The 22,598-nt window shown below is 52.4% G+C and overlaps 1 protein-coding gene across 1 annotated transcript in view; it reads right to left on the bottom strand.

The window, feature by feature from the left end:
* Nucleotides 1-21,367, bottom strand: part of GALNT16 (polypeptide N-acetylgalactosaminyltransferase 16) — a 90,567-nt gene extending 69,200 nt beyond the window's left edge. The window contains exons 1-2 of the mRNA XM_032405405.1: nucleotides 21,278-21,367; nucleotides 20,593-20,882 (exon numbers count right to left, since the gene is read on the bottom strand). Coding sequence (XP_032261296.1) covers nucleotides 20,593-20,769 — 177 coding nt within the window. The 5' untranslated portion in view covers nucleotides 20,770-20,882; nucleotides 21,278-21,367. The remainder of the gene's footprint in view (nucleotides 1-20,592; nucleotides 20,883-21,277) is intronic.
* Between the last annotated feature and the right edge of the window lie 1,231 nt (nucleotides 21,368-22,598).

Raw genomic sequence — 22,598 nt, 5'->3', positions numbered from 1 at the left:
AAGAATTATAGAGTGAACACCCATGTACCCACCACCTGGATTCTACCATTAGCATTTTGCTGCATTTGCCTCATCATAGATCCATCCTTCTAGCCATCCTTTCATCTGTCAACCGGCCCAGCTTCATGGTTTGGTGTATTCAGAGGAAGCTGCAGACCTCAGTGTATTTCACCCCTAAATACTCCCAGCCTGCACATCATTAACTAGAGGTCAAAATTTGTTTAACGTTGGGTGTGAGTGGACGTAAATTGCACAGATCTTAAGAATATCTTCAAATGAATTTTGATAAATGCATACACCTGTGTAATCCAAATCTCTACCAAAAAATAGAGTATCAATATTGCTCCAGAGAGTTCCCTCGTCCACCCCTTTTTAAAGGACTCTGCTCTTCTCTCCACCCCATCCCCAGACCCCCTGCCGCCTTAGTCTGTGACTCTGAACACTTTGATGCAGCCATTTGCCCAGGGTGGGCACTTGACCCAAAGGCAGCCCATCTATCGGTTCACTAGTGACCTTTAACCTCTGCGGCCTAGCTTAGCAGGACGAGCTGGGCCAATGAGAGTCTGTCTCAGGAAGCCTGAAAGTGAGTCTGCCCTGGCTGGGCCAAGATACTGAGCTAGGGGCAGATGTGGGGCTGGAGTCACCGGGGTCACGAGCCACATGCCAGCAGAAGTACAGAGAAGCAAGGGCTAGTGAGGAACGCAGGGTGTGTACCCAGGAGAGACAGCGGCCCTGCGTGAGGGACGACATGGTCCCTAAGGGAGGGACAAGAGAGAGAACCCCAGTGTCCTTCAGGTGTCTGGAGTCTGAGGGAACCTGGAGGGGTCTCTCCATGCAAGGACAGCAGCACCCCCGAAAGAGAAATACACACGATGGTACCTACAACAGTTTGTTTTGGAAAAGAGGGATCTTTCTTACATGACAGCCATCCTATTTCTGTGTGGGATGGGCTCTAGATATGACCTAAATGTCCCTGGAAAATGAGAGCCACAATAAATGACATCAGCATAATAAATGGTAATAAGGCCAAGTTCAGTACTACACGTCTCAATGCATGATCTCGGCTGATCCTCACAGCAATCTTCTCCAGAGAGAGGCAATTTGCTTTCATTGTTCCCATTTTGCAGTTGGAGAAACAGACACAGGACGGAGACAGAATGTGCCCAAGCTCACCGCGCTCAGGAATCGCCAGTGCCCACGTCTGGCTGGAAGAGCAGCTCTGAGCAGGGAGACGCCAGCGTCCGGTGCAGGCGGGGGGCAAGCTTAATGCTCTGCAACACTGGTCACGAGTGAGCAGCCCACATGGAAAGTTAACGACACACATTTACAGGCGCCTACACGGCAGGCCCTGCTCAGTGGTGCAGACGTGCACGCCACACCGCCTCTCCTGGGGCGGGCGGCGCAGTCCAGTGGAGCTGTGCGATGGAGAGCAGTCAAGTGCACACGAGCAGGATCGCTTCCAGGAGTGGAAGTGTGGAAGGCAGGAAAATGGGTCAAGGGCTGCAGACGGCTGGAGAGAGGAGCCCGCCAGCTTGGGAGCGGGGGCTGGCCCGAGGCAGGACAGCTTGAGGCGACCGTGGAAAGACAGGAGGGCAGCGTGGCTGGGGCACAGTGAGCAGAGGCAACGAAAGGGATCAGTAAAGTGGGGGTCTCGAACCAGGCCTGCCTGACCGTGTGCTCCCACGCACAGTGCTGTGCCCAGTGGGTAGTGTGCAGGGAACCACACAGAATTCATCTCTGGAAGACAAGGGCGGTCTTGGGTTCCAAGCCCCTCTGAAGGATGTAAAACCTCACCGCTCAGCTTGAGCCGTCTACACGTAAAGAAAGAAGAATCAGTTCGTGCAGACATAATCTTTGTCAATTCCAACATCTCTCAGGGGTCCTTTGGGGCAAATCCCAACACCTAACCTATGCAAAGTACGAGTGCTAGCACTTGGTCCTTGAAGAGCCCTGTGCATGCCAGCACTCAGCAGCAGGAAGTCATTTCAGAAGGAGTATTCTTTTTCTAATGACCACCATAGTGGCTTGGGGTGTAGATAGGCTCGGCTCCTACCCAGCACCCCTACACCTGGGCAGAGCGCTGTGTCTGGAGTGAAGGGGGACTGTATTGGGGTCCCTAGGCCTGAGAAATATCAGGTCTCAGAAACACCACAGGCCAGTATCCTGGGAGAAGAGAGAGTGATGTCATTGTTCTTAAGCAAGCCCCGGCTCCCCCAGGGTCACGAGAACATTCGGAGCCCGGGAGGCTGGAGCGCTGGGCTGGCGTCTTGACCACACAGCCAGAGGAGAGGGATTTCCACCGCAGGAGCTCACAGAACACTGGGGAGCCAGGAGGGCAGACAAGCAGGGCGCTGGGGTCCACTGGCTTGGGAACTGCCCGTTTCCTCGCGTCCTTTTCCCCACCCCGCTCCCGCTCCAGGGATCCAAGCGGGCGCCTCCCGTGCAGCCTCCCAAACCTGACCAGGTCTGGAGCTGAGATGGGTTTCCTTCTCCTTCGATACATGAGTGGTCGGGAGCCCAGATGCCTGCTTCTTACCCTAGCACCGTGACTGATCGGCTGAACACATCAAGCAAGTCACTCCCTCTCAGGGCCTCAGTTTCTCCCTCTGGGCCGGTGGAGATGGGGACAGTCCCTGGCTCGCAGAGTTAAATCTGAGAACGTGAGTCCAGGTCTTCCAGGCCTGGTGCACCGTAGACGCCCTGTAGGCTCACTCATCAGCAGACTCCGTGAGTGCTCCCCGTATACCCCGCGTACCAGGCACTGCAGAGGTCACGTACAAATGCTGACCCTGTTCCTGGTGTGCCAGGAACAGCTAAAGAAAAGCAATCCATGGCATGCAGCAGCCCTGGCGCTCGCGGAGTGCTGTGGGCATGTTGCCAACGCTCCCCGTTTTTATTTGTCACGAGCTGCCCAAGCGGAGATTCCCTCCTGAACTCGGGGTGACCGAAATTGGACCTGACTGCCCCTTTCTTTTCCTAAGAATCACGACTGTCACTGGCAACTTTTGCAACTGATTGCTCTGAAGCTTGGGGGCTCCCTAAGGGCTGTGTCCTCAGCTTCTGTCCCCAGGGGAGGGAAGCGGGGAGTAGGGAGGATGAGGCTTCTCCCAGGACTGACGAGAGCCAGACCCTCTCACACAGTAGGTGCAGCCTGGAGATAAAGAGTCTTTGGCCCCTGGGGTTCCAGTGTGTTCTGGCCCCTCTCCCCCATCTCCAGTTGTGGGGCCTTGGGCGAGTTACTCAACCTCTAGGAGCCTCATCCAGGCAACCAGTGTTCAGTGACCACTCACGAGGGGCAGGCACTGTGCTGGGCGCCTCGGCGGACTTCCCGGGTAAAAATGGTAAGAATAGGAAAACAGTATGGTAGCGCCTCAAAATATTAAAAATGGAATTACCATATGATCTAGTAATGCCATTTCAGGGAATATACCCCCCAAGAATTGAAAGCAGGGTCTCAGACCTTTATACACCCATGTTCATAGCTGCATTATTCACAACAGTCAAAAGGTAGAAATAACCCAAGTGTCTATCCACGAATGAACGGATAAGCAAAATGTGGTATATGCATACGATGAAATATTATTCAGCCTCGAAAGGGCAGGAAATTCTGACACGGGCTACAACACGGATGTACCTTGAGGACAGGATGCTCAGTGAAATAAGCCAGTCACGAAAAGACAAGTACTGTATGATTCCACTTACACGAGGCACCTAAAATCGGCACATTCATAGAGAAGAAGGTAGAATGGTAGGGAAGGAGAAGTCGGGAGTTTGTGTTTCATGCGGACAGAGTTTGAGTTTGGGATGATGAAAAAGTTCTGGAGATGGACGGTGGTGATGGTTGCACAACCATGTGAGCGTTACTGCTACTTAATGACACCGTAGACCCTTAAAAATAGTTAATACGGTAAAGTTCATATTATGTATATTATGCCACGATTAAAAATAAGAAAATAAGAAGAAAAAGAAGATATCAGCAGTAGGCATCCATGTCACCATTATCTGTTACACAGGGAAGGAGGCGCCCCTGGGAGTGTGAGCAGACCGCTGGAGGCTGGCCTTCCTGTGGTCAGTGTGACTTCAGAACAAACAGATATGGGGCTCAGGGCAGAATCCCAGTATCCCAGTGTCTCTCCGCCGTCACCCAGGCTCATTCTTGGCCTGGTCCTCCTCCCATTCCAGACTACGACCTTACTAACAGAATGACTTGGAACTGGGCTTCCCACGCTGCATGCTGGCTCAGGCCGCACCTGATGTCCCTTTCGCTTCGTGTGTAATCAGCATATGCCCAGATAAAAGACTCAGCCCACATTATCACCCCTCGGTGTACGAGGCAAAGATTTCACTGAACCCAGCACATGCCCTGCCCAGTGGGCTCCCTGACACTCCCAAGCAGCTTGAGGGCAGGAACTTACTCACCCTGGCATCCTCGCTTCTAGTTTAGCGCTTGTCACATGCTGGACGACAAATGTTTTCTGAGAGGAGATAAACATAATGCTTATTGTGCACACCAACTCTGGATGCTGTTCTGAGAGGTTTATAAGCCTCACTCACCATGATGACTCCAGAAGGGAAACACTATTGCTATCCGGGGCCAGAGCAGGGGAAGGCAGCGAGGCACTCACGTGGGGTGCGAAATGTAAGGGGACACCAAACAAACTCAGGAATCAAGATGGATATATTTTTTTAAAGATTTTATTGGGGGGGTGCCTGGGTGGCTCAGTTGGTTAAACACCCTACTCTTGATCTCAGCTCAGGTCTTGCCGTCAGGGTTGTGAGTTCAAGTCCCACATTGGGGGACTAGTCCCACCCAGTGTGGAGCCTATTTAAAAAAAAAAAAAATTGCAAAGACTTTTTTTCTTTTAAGTAAGCTCTACACCCAACGTGGAGCTCAAACTCAGGACCCCGAGATCAAGAGTCACATGCTCTACCAACTGAGCCAGCCAGTTGCCCCAAGATAGATATTTTAAAGAAATATTTTTAAAAATCAAAATTATAGCAAAATATCCAGAGTGAGCAAAAACTAACATTTGAAATACAGACAGATCTGGCCCTGACTTACACCACACACCCCACTCACCTCTCCCTAATCCCAGCCCTATCTGATTCTGTCTTTGGTAGAATGTTTGATATTTTGTTCAACAATTCCATTGCCAGGATTTTATCTAAGGAATTAATTGAGGCTATGTGTAAAGGTGCATCTACAAAGATGTTCATTGTTGTGTTGTTTATAAAAATGAAAAACTGGAAAACATATTTGGTTGAACCATTTGAAACTGCCAATAGTTGACCATTTTTGACCTAAAAACAACAATTTCATATTATCCAATCTTTTTTTTTTTTAAGATTTTTTATTTTTATTTATTTATTTGAGAGAGAGAGAATGAGAGAGAGCAAGCACATGAGGGGGGTAGGGTCAGAGGGAGAAGCAGACTCCCTGCCGAGCAGGGAGCCCGATGCGGGACTCGATCCAGGGACTCCAGGATCATGACCTGAGCCGAAGGCAGTCGCTTAACCAACTGAGCCACCCAGGCGCCCTCATATTATCCAATCTAACCTAATCTCCAGTGTCCATGAACTGTGATTATATAATCTATGGAATATTCACCTAATGAAAATCTAGGCAGCCATTAAAAAATATCTGGAAGAAGACTATGACAGAGAAAGTGTTTATGATAGAGTGTTAAATGAAAAAAAAAACTAGTTACAAAACAGTATAAAATATATGGTTCATTTTTTTTAAAGATTTTATTTATTTATTTGGGAGAGAGAGACAGAGAGCGACAGAGAGCACAAGCGGGGGAGGAGGAGGAAGAAGCAGGCTGAGGACGTGGGGCTCGATCCCAGGATCCCGAGACCATGATCTGAACGGAAGGTACACGCTTAACCGACTGAGCCACCCCAGCGCCCCATACAATTTCATTTTCAAAAATCCACCAAAAAGGATCTGAATTGATTATTCAACAAAATGTTAATAATGGTAAACCCAATGGTGGGATTTAGTGTGATTTTCATCTCCTTCTCAATTTCCTGTCTTTTGTGTATTAAACATGTACTATGTCTAAACGTAGAAAAAAGAACAATAAAGAAAAACCTCATACCTTTGATCTATCACAAGACTTTGTCATCCCCTCACCCCTGACAGAAGTGAAGAGACACCCATTTTTACTATTCGTGTCCTTTCACAGATGGAACTCCCAGGCTCTGGCTCTCAGTTTTCCTTGCCTGGGCTCCTGGCACCCTTCTCCCTGACCCTTCTTTTCCTCCAGCCCCTGCACCCCCAACACTTGGGACTTTGTTGGAGGGAGTGCTCTCTCTACCACCACTACCTTCAATGTCAGGCCCTCCTTGGCCAATCTTCAGGTACAGAAGACACGCCTGAGCACCGAGAATTGAGAGTCCAGAACGGCTTTGCTGTCCTCCAGGCAAGTGAAAACAGTGTTGCGTGGGTGACAGGCTTTCTGGGGGGCTGGGGGGCAGGAATCTTGCCTTCAATCCTCCACTAGCCTCCTTCTCCATCTTAATGCAGCTGAGACCCAGCAACCTTGGGGCACCAGCCCTTTCTTTCCTTTCCTTTCCTTTTAAAATGTTTTTAGACTTAAGGGTTTTTGTTTTTTTTTTTAATTCCAAAAAGTACAAAGACTAGGAATCCTCTGCACAGTACCAGAATTAACAACTTATTAATTAACCTTTTGTCAGCTTGGCTTCAAGTCTCTCTTTTCAAAAAAACAACCGAAATAAAATGTTGCAAATAAAATCAAACTCCCTGTTGGTCCCGACCCCCTCCGTCTCTCTCCAGGAACACTCACTGCTCTTAGTGCGCTGTTTCTCCTCTTTGGTCCATTGTTACACTTTGAGATACATATGCACACGTACACACCTACATGCGGGAACAACAGCACAGCTGTATTATTCGAATTTGCATAGAAGTATCAAAGAAAATCATCTGCAATCCCCCCTCTAATATCGTGTGGGGTTTTTTGTTTTGTTTTGTTTTTTAGAGGGAGAGAGAGTGCATGCCCAGGGCGGGAAGGGCAGAGGGAGAGGGAGAATCTTAAGCAGGTTCCCACACGGGGCTCGATCCCACCATCCCAAGATCATGACCTGAGCTGAAATCAAGAATCAGACGCTTAACGAACTGAGCCACCCAGGTGCCCTTAACATCATGTTTTTAAGCTCCATTTGTGCAGATATATATTAATCTAGTTCATTTATTTTACTGCCGCCAGCTATTCCCTCCCAGGTGGGTGGGCCTGATGCCTCTGCATGCAAATCTCTAGGGCTCAGGTAATGCCAAGGCTTCCCTGACCTCAGAATTCTGTTAATTTGGAGAGCCTAAGCCAAGTGCGGGGACTCTCCCCAGCTCATCCCTTTTGATCCATACAATCCTCCAAACCTTGCCCCAGCCCCTTGATATTCCCCACACACACACCGCCCCCAGCTCTGGCAGGTGCCGAGATCACCAGGGCCTGTTCCCCTCCCTAGTCTGGCCTGTGAATATCTCTTGGCTTCTCAGGTTCCTCATCCTGACTTTGAGAAATAGGAATTAAGATCCTTCACAAAGTCTGTTTTCCCTAGTAAGCCGTACCATCATGAGGGAGGCATCCCAGGGATGTTGTGTGTCTCCCCAGGCTTTGGTGCCAGGCAACCCCGGGGGAGTCCGGGCTCTGTTGGCAGGTAACCAGCCCTGTCTGTAAAATGGAGGTAATGATACTACTCAGGCCACAAGCCTGCTATCATGGATGAAGGGGAAAGTGTATGAAACCCAGCTGGTAGGCTTCTGGCACATGCCAGGCAGTCAGAAAGTGCTTCTGCCCTCGCCCTTCCCCTGTCTCTTCTCCAACCAGCAGCCACAGAGCTCTCTCAAAATGGGAGTCAGGTCACATCACGCCTTTGCTTACGTGACTTCCCAGGTTAGGTCAGGAAGTCTTTGCAGGATCCACCTTGGTCTCCTAGATTGCTTGTTACAGGGGCATCCAGCCACCCCACCATGGAAACACTCAAGCAGACATGTGGAGAGACCCACGTGGAGAAGGACCGAGGCCTCCGGCCAACAGCCAGTAGCAGCCGGCCCGCCACGCGGGAGAGCCACCCTTGCTCCTTCGGATGACTGCAGCCCCAGCTGACATCTGGCTACGAACGACCTCACGAGAAACCCGGAGCCAAGCCACTCCCAGATACCTGACCCCACAAAGACAATACGAGAGAATAAATGATTAGCGTTGCTTTCAGCCATTCAGTTTTAGGGTGATTTGTTACACAGCATTAAATAAGTCAAACGAGTTAACAGACGATGACAATTTATATTGTCATTACTAACTTGCATGCCAGCGGTATAGTGTGGCACTCAGTGTGCCCGAGGCACGATTCCAAACACCTCACGGGGATTAACTCATTTAATCTTCATGGCGACCATCTGCAATGGGGACTGCTGGGATCTCCATTCTACATATAGGGAAACTGAGGCACAGCATGTTTAAATAAGTTGCAGTAAATGGCAGAGCTGGAACACGGCTCCAGGGGCTGTGCCCCTGGCCACTCTCGTTCTGCCTCCTGAACCAAGCCATAACCAGAAAAGTGGCACCAAGAAGCAGGAAATGCTCTAAAGTTCACAGAGCCTACTTTTAAGGGACAGAAGATGGGGAGAAAAAGGAAAAGAACCAAGCCTCTTCTCTTCTCCCAGCCCCTCCAGGTGTCTACCTTTGTCCTTGGGTTTCAGCTCTGTCTCTATGCTGCCGGTAGACTGGGCCCAGACCAGAGCCAACTCGCCTCTCCCAAGTCAGTGAACAAGGTCGCTAAAAGTCCGCACAGTGTTTTAAAGCTCTCGTCACCTCTCCTCGGTTAGGGTTCTGATCCGTTGAGATGACCAACTTCCCCTCTGCACATCTAACTCAGTGCAAGCCTCATCCCTGCTTCTTCAGAGTGGCCAACTTATTAAAACATGTCAGGTCTTTAGAGTGGGGGGAAAATTCTCAAAGAAGACAACTGCATCAGGGCAGGATCAGGATACACAAAGCACGTGTTCTACGGTCCCAGTCCATGCCCTTTACAGACATGGCTAATCAATCGCCTCTTTCCCACTCAGTCCGGATGCAGCCTCAGCAGCCTTCTCCCCACGGGGCTGCAGGCGGCCACTTCCACAGGTTCTGGGCTGGTAATAGAGCCGAGACCTATTTACCATTCCAGCTCTAACAGGATAAAGACGAAACACCAAAAGCAACAGACTGGAACTAATCCCTCTACTTTCCAAGGAAGTAAAAGGCTCCCTGCCTCCACGGCGCCGACCCCTCCTACCCAAAACCCATTTTCAGCACAGCAGGAGCTTAGAAGAGATTTTGAAAAGAGAAGAGGCTGCAAGAAAACATTGACCTTGGTTTTAATGATGGTATGAGGACGAAGGCCCATGCTGGGAGGTGTCCCGGGGCCCATAGATGATGGTGCCTTAGGAACCAATGACTCCGCAGCAGCTGGACCGGAAAGGACTTACCCCGAAGTCAAGGTAAACTGGGAATGTAGTCACATTCTTTACTTTACATAAAACCTGCCGACAACCTCCTAGCACGTTAGAGGGGGCTCGTGAACACATGTAAGGACCAGCGCGGCCCAAAGAAATAGAATGCTAGCCACACAGAGAATTTACAAATTTCTAGTAGCCACATTAAAAAAGTAAAAAGAAACAGGTAAAAATAATGTTAATAATATATTTTATTTAGCCCAATACATCCAAATATTATCATTTCAAAATGTAGTCAGTATTTTAAAAATCTTTTCTTGTACTAAGTCTTTGAAATCAGTGTATGTTACATTTACGGCACATTTCTTTTCTTTCTTTTTTTTTTTTTTAAGAGTTTATTTATTTATTTGACAGAGAGAGAGAGAGCACAAGTAGGCAGAACGGCAGGCAGAGGGAAAGGGAGAAGCAGGCTCTCTCCTGAGCAGGGAGCCCGACATGGGGCTCGATCCCAGGACCCTGGGATCATGACCTGAGCCAAAGGCAGATGCTTAACCAACTGAGCCACCCAGGTGCCCCACATTTATGGCACATTTCAACTGAGACACTAAATTTTCACCAGAAATACTTGATCCATACTGAGATTTCATAAAATTTACAGTTGAAAATGTAGATTCCACATACTTCACTTCTTCTAAACACTCCTAAAAGTTGACCAATAATTGAAATGAGTGTCTCCTTTTCAATTTAAATTAAATAAAATTAAAAGCTCAGTTCCCCCTGTCACACTAGCCACACATCAAGCACTCAGTAGCCACACGTGGCTGGTGGCCACATAGTGGTCAGTGCACATCTGGACCGTGCAGGGCTCTGGCTACCCAGGGGCAGGTGCCGTCCTCCACCAGAGCCCCTGTGACCATGCTCAGGGCACCTATGGCCTGGCTCTGCAGAACATTCTTGTTCAGGCCTGTCACCTCATAACCAGTGTCAGTCTGACCGGGCCCAGGCCCTTTCTAACTCTCTCTGTGTGGCTTGCCCTCAGTTTTGCCCCCGCTCAGCCCTTCAGATCTCCCAGGCTCCAAGCTCTGCAGTTCTCCTGCAAGCCCACCCCCACCTGGCTCCCAACCCCCCGCCCCCCAGGCGTGGTTCGGAGACCCTGCTTGCCTGGAAGGGCTGAGCAGGTGAGGCTGCACTCGGTGCTATGCAAAAAAACCGGGGTTGGCTATCTTGGGGTGCACCAGGGGCAAGCCACTTTCTTCCCATGTTTTGGGAGAAGACCCTTGCCATTTTCATGCCCCCACAAGGTGGCACCGAGGCTGTAATAAAACATTACCCTGGGCAGTCTCTGCTTTCTACCTGGCAAATCCCTTTTGGCTTATGGCTCCAAAAAGCCCTCCATCACCTTTCCTGGTCCCTGCAGTGTGTGAGCTCTGTCCCTCAGTTCCCTTTCTCCCTCTGGCCTCGGGTTAGTGAACTATTTGGGGGCTTTGGCTCAATCCTACCACTTGACTCCTTCAAGGCATCAACACCACCTCAGACATCACTAATCGATCCCATGTTCTTTCTTCCTGAGCCTCAGGCAGGGCTCCACCCCAAACCCTGGGATAATGCCCCCAACCTCTCCTACTCCCCTCAGTCTCTTCCCGTCCCAGCTCCCCAGGGAGGAATTTCACATGGAGGGGAAAAGATGGCTTCTAAGCAAAGAATCTGGTCACAGATGTGTGAGGCACCAGAAGCTATCCCCCGACCAAAACCGACTGCAGATTTGGCAACTTGTCAACATGGGTCCCCTCTGGCTGTGGCCTCCCCAGGCCAGACCCCCTTGAAATGAAAGACCTTGGAATGTCAGAAGTACTCCCCAACAGTTGGTTGAAAGAAGCTAAAAGCCAGCGCGGCTGGGAGAAGATAAAGGGATGAAAATCTGAACTCTGAAAAGCAGCCTCGAAAAGGGCATGACTGACAGCGGTCTGGAATTGAGTGTGTGTGACCTGAAGCACAAAGTGAGAGCGCTGGCTGCTTCCAGGGGACACATGAAGCCTTATCATACCAGTCACCGGGCCCTGGGAAAGCCACCTGAACACCAGTGGACATAGTCTCAGACAGGGCCCGGGCAGAGCCATCTGGCTCCTGAAAGTAGCCCCTTTCTTCCACTGCCTGCCTGATAAAAAACTGTGTGGGTTCCTTGATCCTGCCAGGCCTCAGGTGCCCACCTCCACGTCTGAGGGAAGGCCCCGGATGCTTCCGCCTTTGGGGTTCTGCAGGTATAGAGGGGGAACCTGCTCATACAGAAGGACAAGACTTCCAAGTTCCTGCATTGCCAGAAAACATCCTTTCCAGAGTCCCAAATGCACCTGAGGAGAACGCAATGAACCGGACGGACGAGGAAACAAAGGGGGACTTGATCAGGTACCACCATATGGAGGAATTCTCCTTCCCACACAGAGCTCTCCCTCCTGAGACAGAGCCCTCCCCCACCCTGCGTCACTCCAGTATTTCAACAAGGGCCCCATTATCTTTTGTTTTTTAAATCTCTTCAGGCACCAGCACCCTCCATTCCCCCTCACCAGCAGAGAGAGAGAGAGAGAGAGAGAGGCAACACACACAAGTACCTCATTGATCTCACATTAAAAGGAAATGAAGTGTTCTAGCCATACAATATTTTTCAAAGAACTTAGGTTTACCTCTTTAAGAATCAACACTCCCCATTATATTTGATCATGTTTCTGGAAAATTTTCTCAACGGAATGACAGTCCACTGACGTACCCAGCCCGTACACTTTGTGTAATTTATCACTTCCTGATGACTCAGGGACATGTTTCTGAGCCTCTTTACCACAGCCTACGGGCCTAATGATCCAGACTTCCACCTTGGGCCACTTTTACCCTTGCTGAGCTGCCCTGGCCAAGCGCACCGGGCACACACCCTGCAGAGATTGTGCCCTGGGCCTGGGCCGTCTGGAACACTCTCCCGCTAGATGCCTGTATGGTTCTCTCTTTCCATTCATGACACAGCTCAAACACCATCTTGTCTGGGAGGCCTCTCCTGGCCATCTTTCTCTCATCTCTCCGTCCCCTTTTGTGACTTTATTTTATTTCCATGATATCTGCCAGCCCCCCCCCCCCCCCCCCCCCCCGCCTTATGCATTGTATATTTATCTGTTTATGGTCTGTCTCTCCCACTAGGATGCAAGCTCCTCAAGAGCAGGGCTTTTTACCCATTCTGTTATCTCCAGAGCCTGGAGCAGTCATGACACATAGTAAGTGCTCAGTAAATAATTGTCAAGAGAAGGAATCAATGATGCCATTCACTTCTGACCAGTGTGGGCTTGTTAGGGAAGAGGGGGCTTGCTCCAACCTCCTATGGCCTTTCCTGGTTGGTCCTCTGCTGTCAACTGACGCTTCTCAGGAGACCAGCAGCTCCTAGCAATTCTCTCATCTCGCTTCTCCTAATCGGCTGGATTCATAGCCCAGGAAAAGCTAAAGGTTGCCAGGAGACGGCCAACCTCCTGATCTCCTTAAACTGATTTTTACAATGTTCATTTCCAGGCTGTGGCCTAAGGACAATTGCACACCTGTCTTCTGAGTCAAGTCCAAGGGTGCAGGACTATTAATTCTCTACTCAGGGGTCTTTGTAGTTCTCAGCTTGTTGAGATGTCTGCAGTCCACCCGTAGACACTCCTACATGTGTGTGTGTGAGCATTCCCCAGACACACAAACACCCTAGGCTTCTAGTTCAGCAGAGGGGAGCTGCAGAGCTCCATCAGACAGTGTTCCAAGGGAAGAGAACAGGGAGGGAGTAGGTCCAGTTTATTCCTTATGAGAATTTGAAGGTTTCACGCTCTTCTGCACACGAATGGTCTGGCTCTTTGTACACCTCACCCTCTGGCCTTATTCTCCTTCATCTAGGCACTATCAGACCTTGAGCCTTGGCTTGGGGCCACCTCACTTCTGCAGAAGCATGTCAAAAAATCAAAGATGGTTTGAGTTGGGAGGCGCCTCGGACATCCCACGGTTCAACCCTCATCTGACAGATGAGGAGACTAAGCCTCAGAGAGGGGAGGTGACTCACCTAAGAAAACGTCGCCCCTTGGGGGCAAGGCTGAGCCTAGAAGTGGGTCACTTGGTTTTCCTTCCACATCATCTCTCCATCCCCTCACACCTTCATCCCCAGAGGCCACCATCTGTTTCCATCCCAGGCCACACTGTTCTGCCTGGTCCTGGCCCTGCAAGGGCCCATATTGGCAGGTCTGACACTCTGAGCGTGTCGAGAGATGTCACCCACCTCTGAGCCCTGAGACAATGTTGTTCCTGATGTACACCGAGCCACACCTCACTTCTTGGAATGGCAGGAAAGAGGCACTGGGGCCCTTAAGCTACACTTGAAGCTCTTCCTAATGGGTCCAGAAGAGTAGAAGGGCTCTACCTGGGGCAGACTTGCCTCCATGTTTTCCCAAATGTGGCCTTATCTTGTCTAGGGAGTATAATCGAAAAGGGTTCTTCCATTTGCCACCTCAGTTTAAAATACTCCAGCCTGCCACTCCTACCTATTCTGATATATTCACAAAAGTCCTCCAGGTGGTCACACTGTCTCCAGCCAGATACTCTTCTAGGGTGTAGCTGAAATTCAGGGTGTGGAGGAGACAGGCAGGCCTGGGCTTCAGTCGGGCAGGAAAGCTTTGTGGGCCTCGTTCTGAGGAGCAGGAAAGACACTCAAGACGTTTGCTATTTTGTGGCCTTACCTCGGACCAGCCTTGGCCCCCACTGCCTCCCTGCTCCCGGCTCCAAAGGAACAGGGAGGGGACAGCACAGTGGCTGTTATGGGTCTTTCAGTCATCCTCCTCCCTGGCCTGGCCTCCATGTGCTCAGCCAGCCTCGCTCCCCAGGGCACCAGGTCTCTTGTGGTGCAAGAATTGGACCCTATTTCAAACCCCATTACAGAGCTGCCTGACGTCTTAGGAGACATGTGGGACAAAAAGCCTTTCCTCACCCCCTCGCAAGTGCTGCTGGAAGGAAGCACTGACCTACTGACAGGGGGTGTGAAGAGAAACCCTCATCAGCCATTGGCCTATTCCAATGACGGACGGTTCAGTGACCAAGTTTTCCTTCTCTCTCCCTGCAACTTCTACCATCTGGCCCCAGTTCTATTCTTTCACGCCCTATGGAATAAGTCACATAAGTCTCTTGCCTTTTCTGTTGGCTCAATGCTAAGCACTGATGGGAGATTCAGAAGTGTGAGACGTGGTGCAGAAGTTTACTTTCATTGAGGAGTCAAGAGTGATTTTATTCAGTCACTGAATACTTTTTAAAATAATTATCCCAATGGGCCTTATCATTATAATGTTAATAGACGTTTATTATAAAAAATGTTGAGGAGCACCTGGGTGGTGCAGTCAGTTAAAACACCCGACTCTTGGTTTTGGCTCAGGTCTGATCTCAGGGTCGTAGGATCGAGCCTCACATCGGGGTCTGCGTTCAGCGTGGAGTCTGCTTGAATTTCTCTCTCCCTCTCCCTTTGCCCCCTACAGTGCTCTCTCTCTCTCTCAAATAAATAAATCAATCTTTAAAAAAAAATGTTGAGGGGCACGTGGGTGGCTCAGTCAGTTAAGACTCTTGATCTTGGCTCAGTCTCGATCTCATGGTCGTGAGTTCGAGCCCCAACCTGGGCGTGGAGCCTACTTAAAAAAAAAAATGTTGAAAAAGCCAAAAGATGGAAAGGGGGATTATTCATAATCCTACTTTCCTACTGCTAACATTTTGTTCTAAATGTTTTTGCATTTCTTCCCCCACCAAATGTTTATGGAGTAAACACAAAGCAAGGTGCTGATCTAGGTGCTCCAGGAAAGACAAACTGGTGCATCAGACTTGGGTCTTGCCCTAAAGATGCTTCAGGGGAAAGAAGACATAGCATGGGCCTCAGAGGCAGAAATATCTCATTTTAAAGGCACTTCTACTTGCCTGATCATGGATAAGTAAGCCTCAGTTTACTCATATGTTAACTGGACCTGATGATAACACCTACCTTGCTAGGTTGTTGAGGGGAATCAGAGAGGTTAAAGTTTGTGAGACATCTACCATCAAAGTTGCCAATGAATGTAGCCTCCATAAATATCTTACAGGGGTAATGGCCATTACAGAGGCCAGACAAGTACAGATCAAAGAGCACAACTGTCCGTGTACAGGAGACACACTAAGGCCCTGCAGACCGTTTCCAGAGCCGTTGCACACCGTTGGCAAGTGCACCCAGCAAACTGTCTGATTCAGCTGCGCGGGTGTGATCATCACTGACTCCAGTCTGAGATGCTCCTCTCCGAAACCCTGGGTTTCCGGTCTAGTTAGCCTCCTTGTGTCTTTGCCCCCAGGTCCCAGGGAAGGTGTTTCGGGTCTCCTCCAGAAGCAGACAGGGGCTAAATCTTCAATCTGCTAACTGTAATGAACTGCTCAGATACACGCTCCCCTCTGACCCCAGGGCGGTTCCCTCCACTGCGGCAAGACGGCTTCCTGGGCAGTTCAGCCGGCCTCTCCCGCGCCCCTCCACATCTCCTGAAATGGCATTTCCAGGCCCGAGGGCTCCCTCTGCTCTGATAAACTCGACTACCAGAGATGAAAGCAGCCAGTGGGGGGAACTGCTGCTACTACACAGAAATATGGGGCCCATCGGAAGAGTGAGCAGCACCCTAGAATCCTGGGACCTCGGGCCTCAGGCTCCCAGGGAGGTGACTCTTGGGCTCTCAGGCCCTTACCAGTCTTGGTGCCTCTGTGCTGTCCCCAAGTCCTACGGTCAAGTCGCAACATGACCCAGGCTGGGACCCCAGTGACGGGAGACCAGGCGCTTCCCAATCTGAGCATCTTGGCAAGGGGAACTGTGGGTGTTCGTGAATCCTCCCCACGCTCTTTCTTGTGTGTGGCGCCAAGACAAATGAAATATAAAATCATTTTCTGTCATTTAGGCAAACTCTATTCCCACAGTTCCTAAATGCACACATTATAAATAAAATATAAACCCATCCCGATCTGACTGAAGCTTCTGCTCTCAGGGAACAGCACAGAAAAGCCGTCAGTCACCTGTGTCCCCCTTCTGCTAGGTGAGCAGGGATCCCTTAGAGGCCTCGGGGGTCACTGCAGGACCTTCTCCTGACAGAGGCCTGCCCCTCCACAAGCAATAAACCTCACAACACCCTTCAGGAAAATTCCCTTAAAGCCATTTATTTGCTTCTAGAAATGAAGTTCTCATCAGCTTGTCTAAGGATCAACAAACCTTACAAATCATTTAACCCCAATTTGACATAAAATAACCAAGGTCCAGAGATATAAAAATTTTGTCCATGGTCATCAGCAGTATTCCAATTGGAGGATAAGAAAACTCCAGTTCGGGGCGCCTGGGTGGCTCAGTCGTTAAGCAACTGCCTCCGGCTCAGGTCATGATCCCAGGGTCCTGGGATCGAGCCCCATGTCGGGTTCCCTGCCTGACGGGGAGTCTGCTTCTCCCTCTCCCCCTGCTTGAACTTGCCTGCTCTCTCTCCCTCTCTCTCTCAAATAAATAAATAAAATCTTAAAAAAAAAAAAAGAAAAGAAAAAAGAAAACTCCAGTTTAAGAAAACTCATGCCTAAGACTTTCACGGTTCCAAACAGGAAATGTTGCAAATGAGTACCCCTATCCTGAAAATATTCATAATGGACAGTCTTTTAAAAATATGTCTGCAAAGTGAAATTCCGTGTAACACCTTAGCATCCCACCCATGCCTCTTAGAGAACTAGCATATGGAAAACCTGGGTGCCAAACCAATCACAAATGTTCTTCCCTACTGCGAGGTCTGAAGACTGAAGGCCGGCCGTGTCTGCGCGGCCGCCTCCTTCAGCTGCTGACCGGTGCCAGCATGCATCAATGTAGATTCAAGTGGATTTCCCCAAATCCACTGCCTTGCCCCAAAAATACAGCATGGAAAAATCACAAACCCTGCCACATCATAAGCAGCCGTTTAGGGATGGAGTCAGTATCTCCCTGTAGTTTTACACATTCCGTAACCAATTTTTCACATCAAAATTTGTGACACATGGGCTGACAGCAGGACAGAATATTAAAAATCAGGACCTCCCTGAGAAATCCGGGCCATACGGTTGCTATGCCGACACCCCACAATGCCAAACAGCGCCTCCAAGGTCTAGAAGCAACTTGGCTGGCTTCGAACAGCCCAGACATTGTGAAGGCAGAGCTGCCCCCCTGGCCCAGGCTGTTAGGCAGACCCTCCCTTTCCCAGCTCTGCTCTCTGATTCCCCAGGGGAGTGATGATGACGGCTGTCTGAATTTTCTCAGCCTCTGTCAGCAGGGCTGGCCACATCATTCCCTAAGAATTTGAAAACCCACATGCAGCGTCCTGGCCCAACTAGACAGAGACATGTTTTGGAATGGCAAGACCAGTGAGAGGTTCACCACAGCGTTCCGGGAGAAAGCAATCCTCAGCTGCACCTGCCCCTTTTAGGCTGGACATAGGGTCCGACTCTCGGAGAAGATGAACATGCATTCCCATATCTCTTTGGTCACGGTCAGGTTGGAGGCAGGAACAAAGTACTGGGGGGAGGGGGGTATGAAGCTTGTCTGCTCCCAGAGCCGGGCAGAAGTCCTACTTCATTCGCCTAACAAGTACTTATTAAGTCTTGCTGTGTGCATCAATATGGAGATGTAAGAAGCTTCCAGCATAGTTCCTGCGTGACAGCGTGTATGACTAAGAATCCTCCTGAAGTGAAATACCTTGGAAGGTAGGAAGACAATGCAAGCCTGTGTCCAGGGAGGTGTGTGACTGGGGACCAATGCCTATGGAACAGACACCCAGGGCTAAAACTGAAGAACAGAGAGGGAGCTGGCCGTGCCCCTAGGTGGCCAGAGAACAGTCTGCGGCTCACTCCCCGGAACTCCCACTCTCCCTCTCTTCCTGCACCTCCACTCCCTGGCTCCCAGGATCTTCCTGATATTCCTGCACACTTTAAACTTAGCTTCCAGTTCACAGCCCTGCTCCAATCTGCAGCAAGTTGAACCCCATGGGAACAAGGAGAGGGCCAGAGGATGTTCACTGGCACCCCCTCATGATCTCCAATTTCCACCCCTCAAAACAAGTGCCACGTGCCTCCAGCAGAGCCCACCCCACCATTCCAGGGCTCTGGGTCTGAGCTGCCTTCCCAGCAGATCTCAGAGGGCAAGGAGGAGTGAGGATAGGTTCAAGAGCAAGGTCAGGATTGGGAAGGACAGACAACTGTGAGGAGACCCAACCTGGGCTCTGCTCCAATCGGCAGTTTCCCTGAGCTCTCTTCCTTTCCATTCCTCTCTCCCCTCCATCCTCCCCTCCTCCTCCCCTTCCAGCTCAGACCCTCCACCCCACACGTCTCCAGAGCAAAGGACAGAACATCTGGCCAGCCTGCCTCTCCCCTGCGCTCCAAGCCCACCTACCCTGAGACCAGGGCTGGCCCTCACAGGATGTAAGAACGGGCTGCTCTCGGATGGGTCCATGCCTGCGCAAGCTCCCTGCTGGTCTGAGGCCACTACTGGTTTGGCCAGTTCCCACTCCAATCTGTCAGTCTGCCCAGATCCCAATACCCGGGGGTCTTTACACTGGAGGCTTTATCCTCATCAGCCTTTCCGTCCAAACATCCTCAAGTGCTTTGGAAACAGTTCCTAGTGGCAGGGACCCTCAGCTCAGAAGGGAACACTCCACCTAATGAGGCTCACCCACAGAGTTCAACCAGACACGAATCTGGGAATTGGGAGAGGGAGGCTGGGGAAAACCCATAAACCCCAAGGTCTCCTCAGGCAAGGCTAGGAAATATGGTTCCTCTGCAGGGGTTTTTTACCTTCTTGGGGGGGGGGATTGACAAGACACGGCATCTGGGGCAGGTTGGGAATATGAGAACACTTCCACACCGACAGCCGCGTCCTCCATATTCCTGGGGCTCAGCTGCCTTTGCAGAAATATCCCAGATTCTACTCCACACAAGCCTTCGCCCTCCTGAACCCGCACCTCCCTCCCGGAGGAGCTCCACACTCTTCCCTCCCCAGGCCCAGATCTTTCCCATCAGAATGGCCACCCTGCTCTACTCTCCCACCCTCAGCCCCCACACTTTGCTCTCCCTCCTCCTGGTCCTCTTCTGGTCAAGCCGCCCCAGCCCAGCAGCTTGTCCCGAGGGTCGCCCAAGGCTCTCGCACGCCACCGGCCCCGCCCGACCGCGCCTCTCCGCCGGTCCCAGAGCCGCCCGCCTCAACAGGTGCCCCTGCCACACAGGGCTGTCACACGGGGCCCGGGCGGAGGCGGCGACAGCAACGCCCCCTGCAGGGCGGCGGGGGCTCCGCACGCCCCAGCCCAAGTCCCCGGAGAGCCTAGGGCCCCGGCAGCGCCGCCGAGGCCCCCGCCGTGCTCCGCCACCTTTGTTTCCCCGCGGAGCTGACCTCGAGACAGGGAATCTCCCAGCCCTAGCGCACACACTGCCAGCTCGCCCGTCGTGAGGGACCCTCGTGTTGGGGTGCAGGGCGCATACGGGAAGAGACCTTTCCCGGACCCAGAGAATGCCGCGGGTGGTAGTGGGGGAGTCCTCCGTGCCAGAGAAGCAAGTTCAAGTTGATCCGGGCCGAAAAGGGGGCGCAAAGCCGGGCGCAGCCCCTAGCGACCCTGTCTTACCCAGCGCCCCCACCCCACGTCCTTTGCCCCCCGGAGACTAGAGAGGGGGTGCGCACCGCCACCTACGCGCTCAGCCGCGCGAGGTTCCCACTGCCGGCTCGCTGCGCGCACGGTGCAGCCTCCTTCCTGGGGCGGGCGAGGTGCGGACAGCCCCCGGCCCCCGACCCCCGGCCCCCGGCTCCGGCGGCGCAGTGCTGAGAGAGCCACGTTCCCAGTCGCGCGCGCACGCCGGGCCCACCAAACTTGCAGCACTTTCTCCCAGCCCCCATCCGCTGTCACCCTCCCTCCATCCTTGCGCCCTGGCCCTGCTGGCCCGACAGAGGTTGCCATAACAACGGACAGGAATGCTCCAACATATACAAAGCCGGCAGGGCGCGGCGGGCACGCAGCCCCCGGCCCCGCGCCCTCTGCAGCCGCGCGGGGCTAAGGACGCGCGCCGCGGCTCCCCGGCCGGCCGCCCGGCGCGCAGGGCGTACTCACAATGAGCGGGATGGTGCGGTCCTCGCGGAGCTGCTCTGGCCTCCCGCCGGCCCTCTGCGCGCCCCGGCCGCCGGAGGATGCTGCGTGGGCTCGGTTGTCCTGCCATAAGTAGTAGAAAGTGCCCAGGATCCAGGCAACGGTCAGGATGGCGATGGCATTGGCGCGGATCCTCCTCATGGTGGGCGGGCGGGCGCCCCGAGTGGGGGCCCGGGCCGGCTTGCTCTCGGGGCCGGGGTGGGGGCGCTCGCAGCCCCAGCTGTTTGTTTTCGCTCGCGCCTGGCTGCTCAGTCCTGCAGAGCAGAAAAGGGAGAGAGGTGGGGGGTGGGGGGTGATAGGGAGAGACAGGAGCGCGGAGCGATCCTCACGGTCCTAATGCCCTTCAGCCCCGAGCGCGCGCGTCCCCCGGGCGCCCATTCATTCGCGCGCAGAGCCCGCCCCGCGCTCCGGCCGCCGCCGGCCGCCTGGGCCGCTGCGCACCGGGAGAGGAGCACGGCGGGTGCGAAGCGGCGCGGGAGCAAGGCCCCGCGAGCCAGACGCCCGCGGTGGAATGGCGACGGGCCAGAGCCAGCCTCCGCTCCCACCGCTCAGCGACCGAACGCCCGGTGGCTGCCCCCGCGCGGCCCTGGTCGGTCCCGCCTACTTCCACACCCCCCCACCGCTCCCGGCCCGAGCGGCCCTGAGTCACCGGCTGGAGATGCGCGACCCCGGCCCGGGCCCGCGCCGCGAAGCTGCAGCTCTGGGCTGCGCTCGGAACTGCGCTCTGGCGCGGGGTTTAAGGTGTGTTCTGCGAGGCCTCGGGAAGGGACGGCTGGGCGGGAGGAGAGTCTGGAGTTTGCACGGGAATCCTCCGCAGCCTAGGATTCCGAGCCGCCCGAGGGCCCGCCCGGAGGAGGGATTGGAAGCTGGTGCACTTGACATTCGAAGAGAGCGGAGTGGGTGCGACTCTGCTTCACCGCCAGGGAGAGAATGGGGATACAACTACCCCACATCTTCCATTGGCCTGGGGCTCCCAGCTTTCAGGAGGCTTCCCTCCAGACCTTTCATTTCCCCTGAACAACCGTGAGGTATTATCACCGCTATTTGTCAGGGAGAAAGGAGACCAGAGAGCCTGGAAGATTGGCCCGAGGCCACACGACTAATTAGTGGGCAGAGCCCAGTCTAGAAGCCATCTCTCCGTTTGCCCTTTCCACAAAGTGCAAAACACGGTGGTGTGAGTCACGGACGCAGAAATCACGGAGATTTTGTCCCAGCCCCGGAGGCATTGAGAATTCTGTGTGAACTGCTCGTGTTCAGAGCAGAAGGCAGGGTGGGCTAAATGAGTTCTAGGAGAGCAGCAGTGTCGGGCCCAGAGCAGACTCACAGCGAGTAGATGCTACATAAACTAAGCTGGGATCACAGAGGAAGAAATAATGTATTGCAAGGTAGGCTTAGAGAAGACTTCTCACAGAAGGTGGATAAACCTTTGAATAAATCCTTAAGAGGCAGGGCAGGGCAAGGTATTAGGTGCATGAATAACCAGAGCAAAGGTCCAGAGCATGGCAGTGCTTGATGTGTTCTAGAAAAGAGAGCTGCCTGGTATTGCTGGGGCCCAGGATGCTGGAAAGGACTTGGGAGTTGACTTTGGGCAGGCTGGGCCCTGGAATGCCAGGGGCAGAGTTGGCGGGGAGTTTGCTTCGTGCTGGTGCTGGTGCTCCTGGACCCTGGCTCTCACGGAGGGTCCCGGCCCACATAATGTCCCCGACTCTAAATGAAGCTGCCTCAGGAATCAGGCAAAGGTGAGGTCACAGCTCATGCCTTCCCCAGCCACCCCCATCAGTGACCCCCATCAGCACCCTGTTTCTCCAACATGCAGGACTGAACCATGCGTGTAATAGATGCTCATTCCGTTTCTGTTGGAATGAGGTAAAATGAAGAAAGAAAAGCCTAACGAGTTTTTGCTGCAGAAAGATCATCGTTGCCACTGCAGTACCCTCTTCCTCACTCAGAACACAAGCCGCGAGGACATG

This window comes from Phoca vitulina, unplaced genomic scaffold, assembly GCF_004348235.1.
Source record: "Phoca vitulina isolate PV1807 unplaced genomic scaffold, GSC_HSeal_1.0 scaffold7, whole genome shotgun sequence".
Taxonomy (NCBI): domain Eukaryota; kingdom Metazoa; phylum Chordata; class Mammalia; order Carnivora; family Phocidae; genus Phoca; species Phoca vitulina.
The sequence above is the reverse complement of the archived record's forward strand: the minus strand, read 5'-3'. Positions and strand labels throughout refer to the sequence as shown.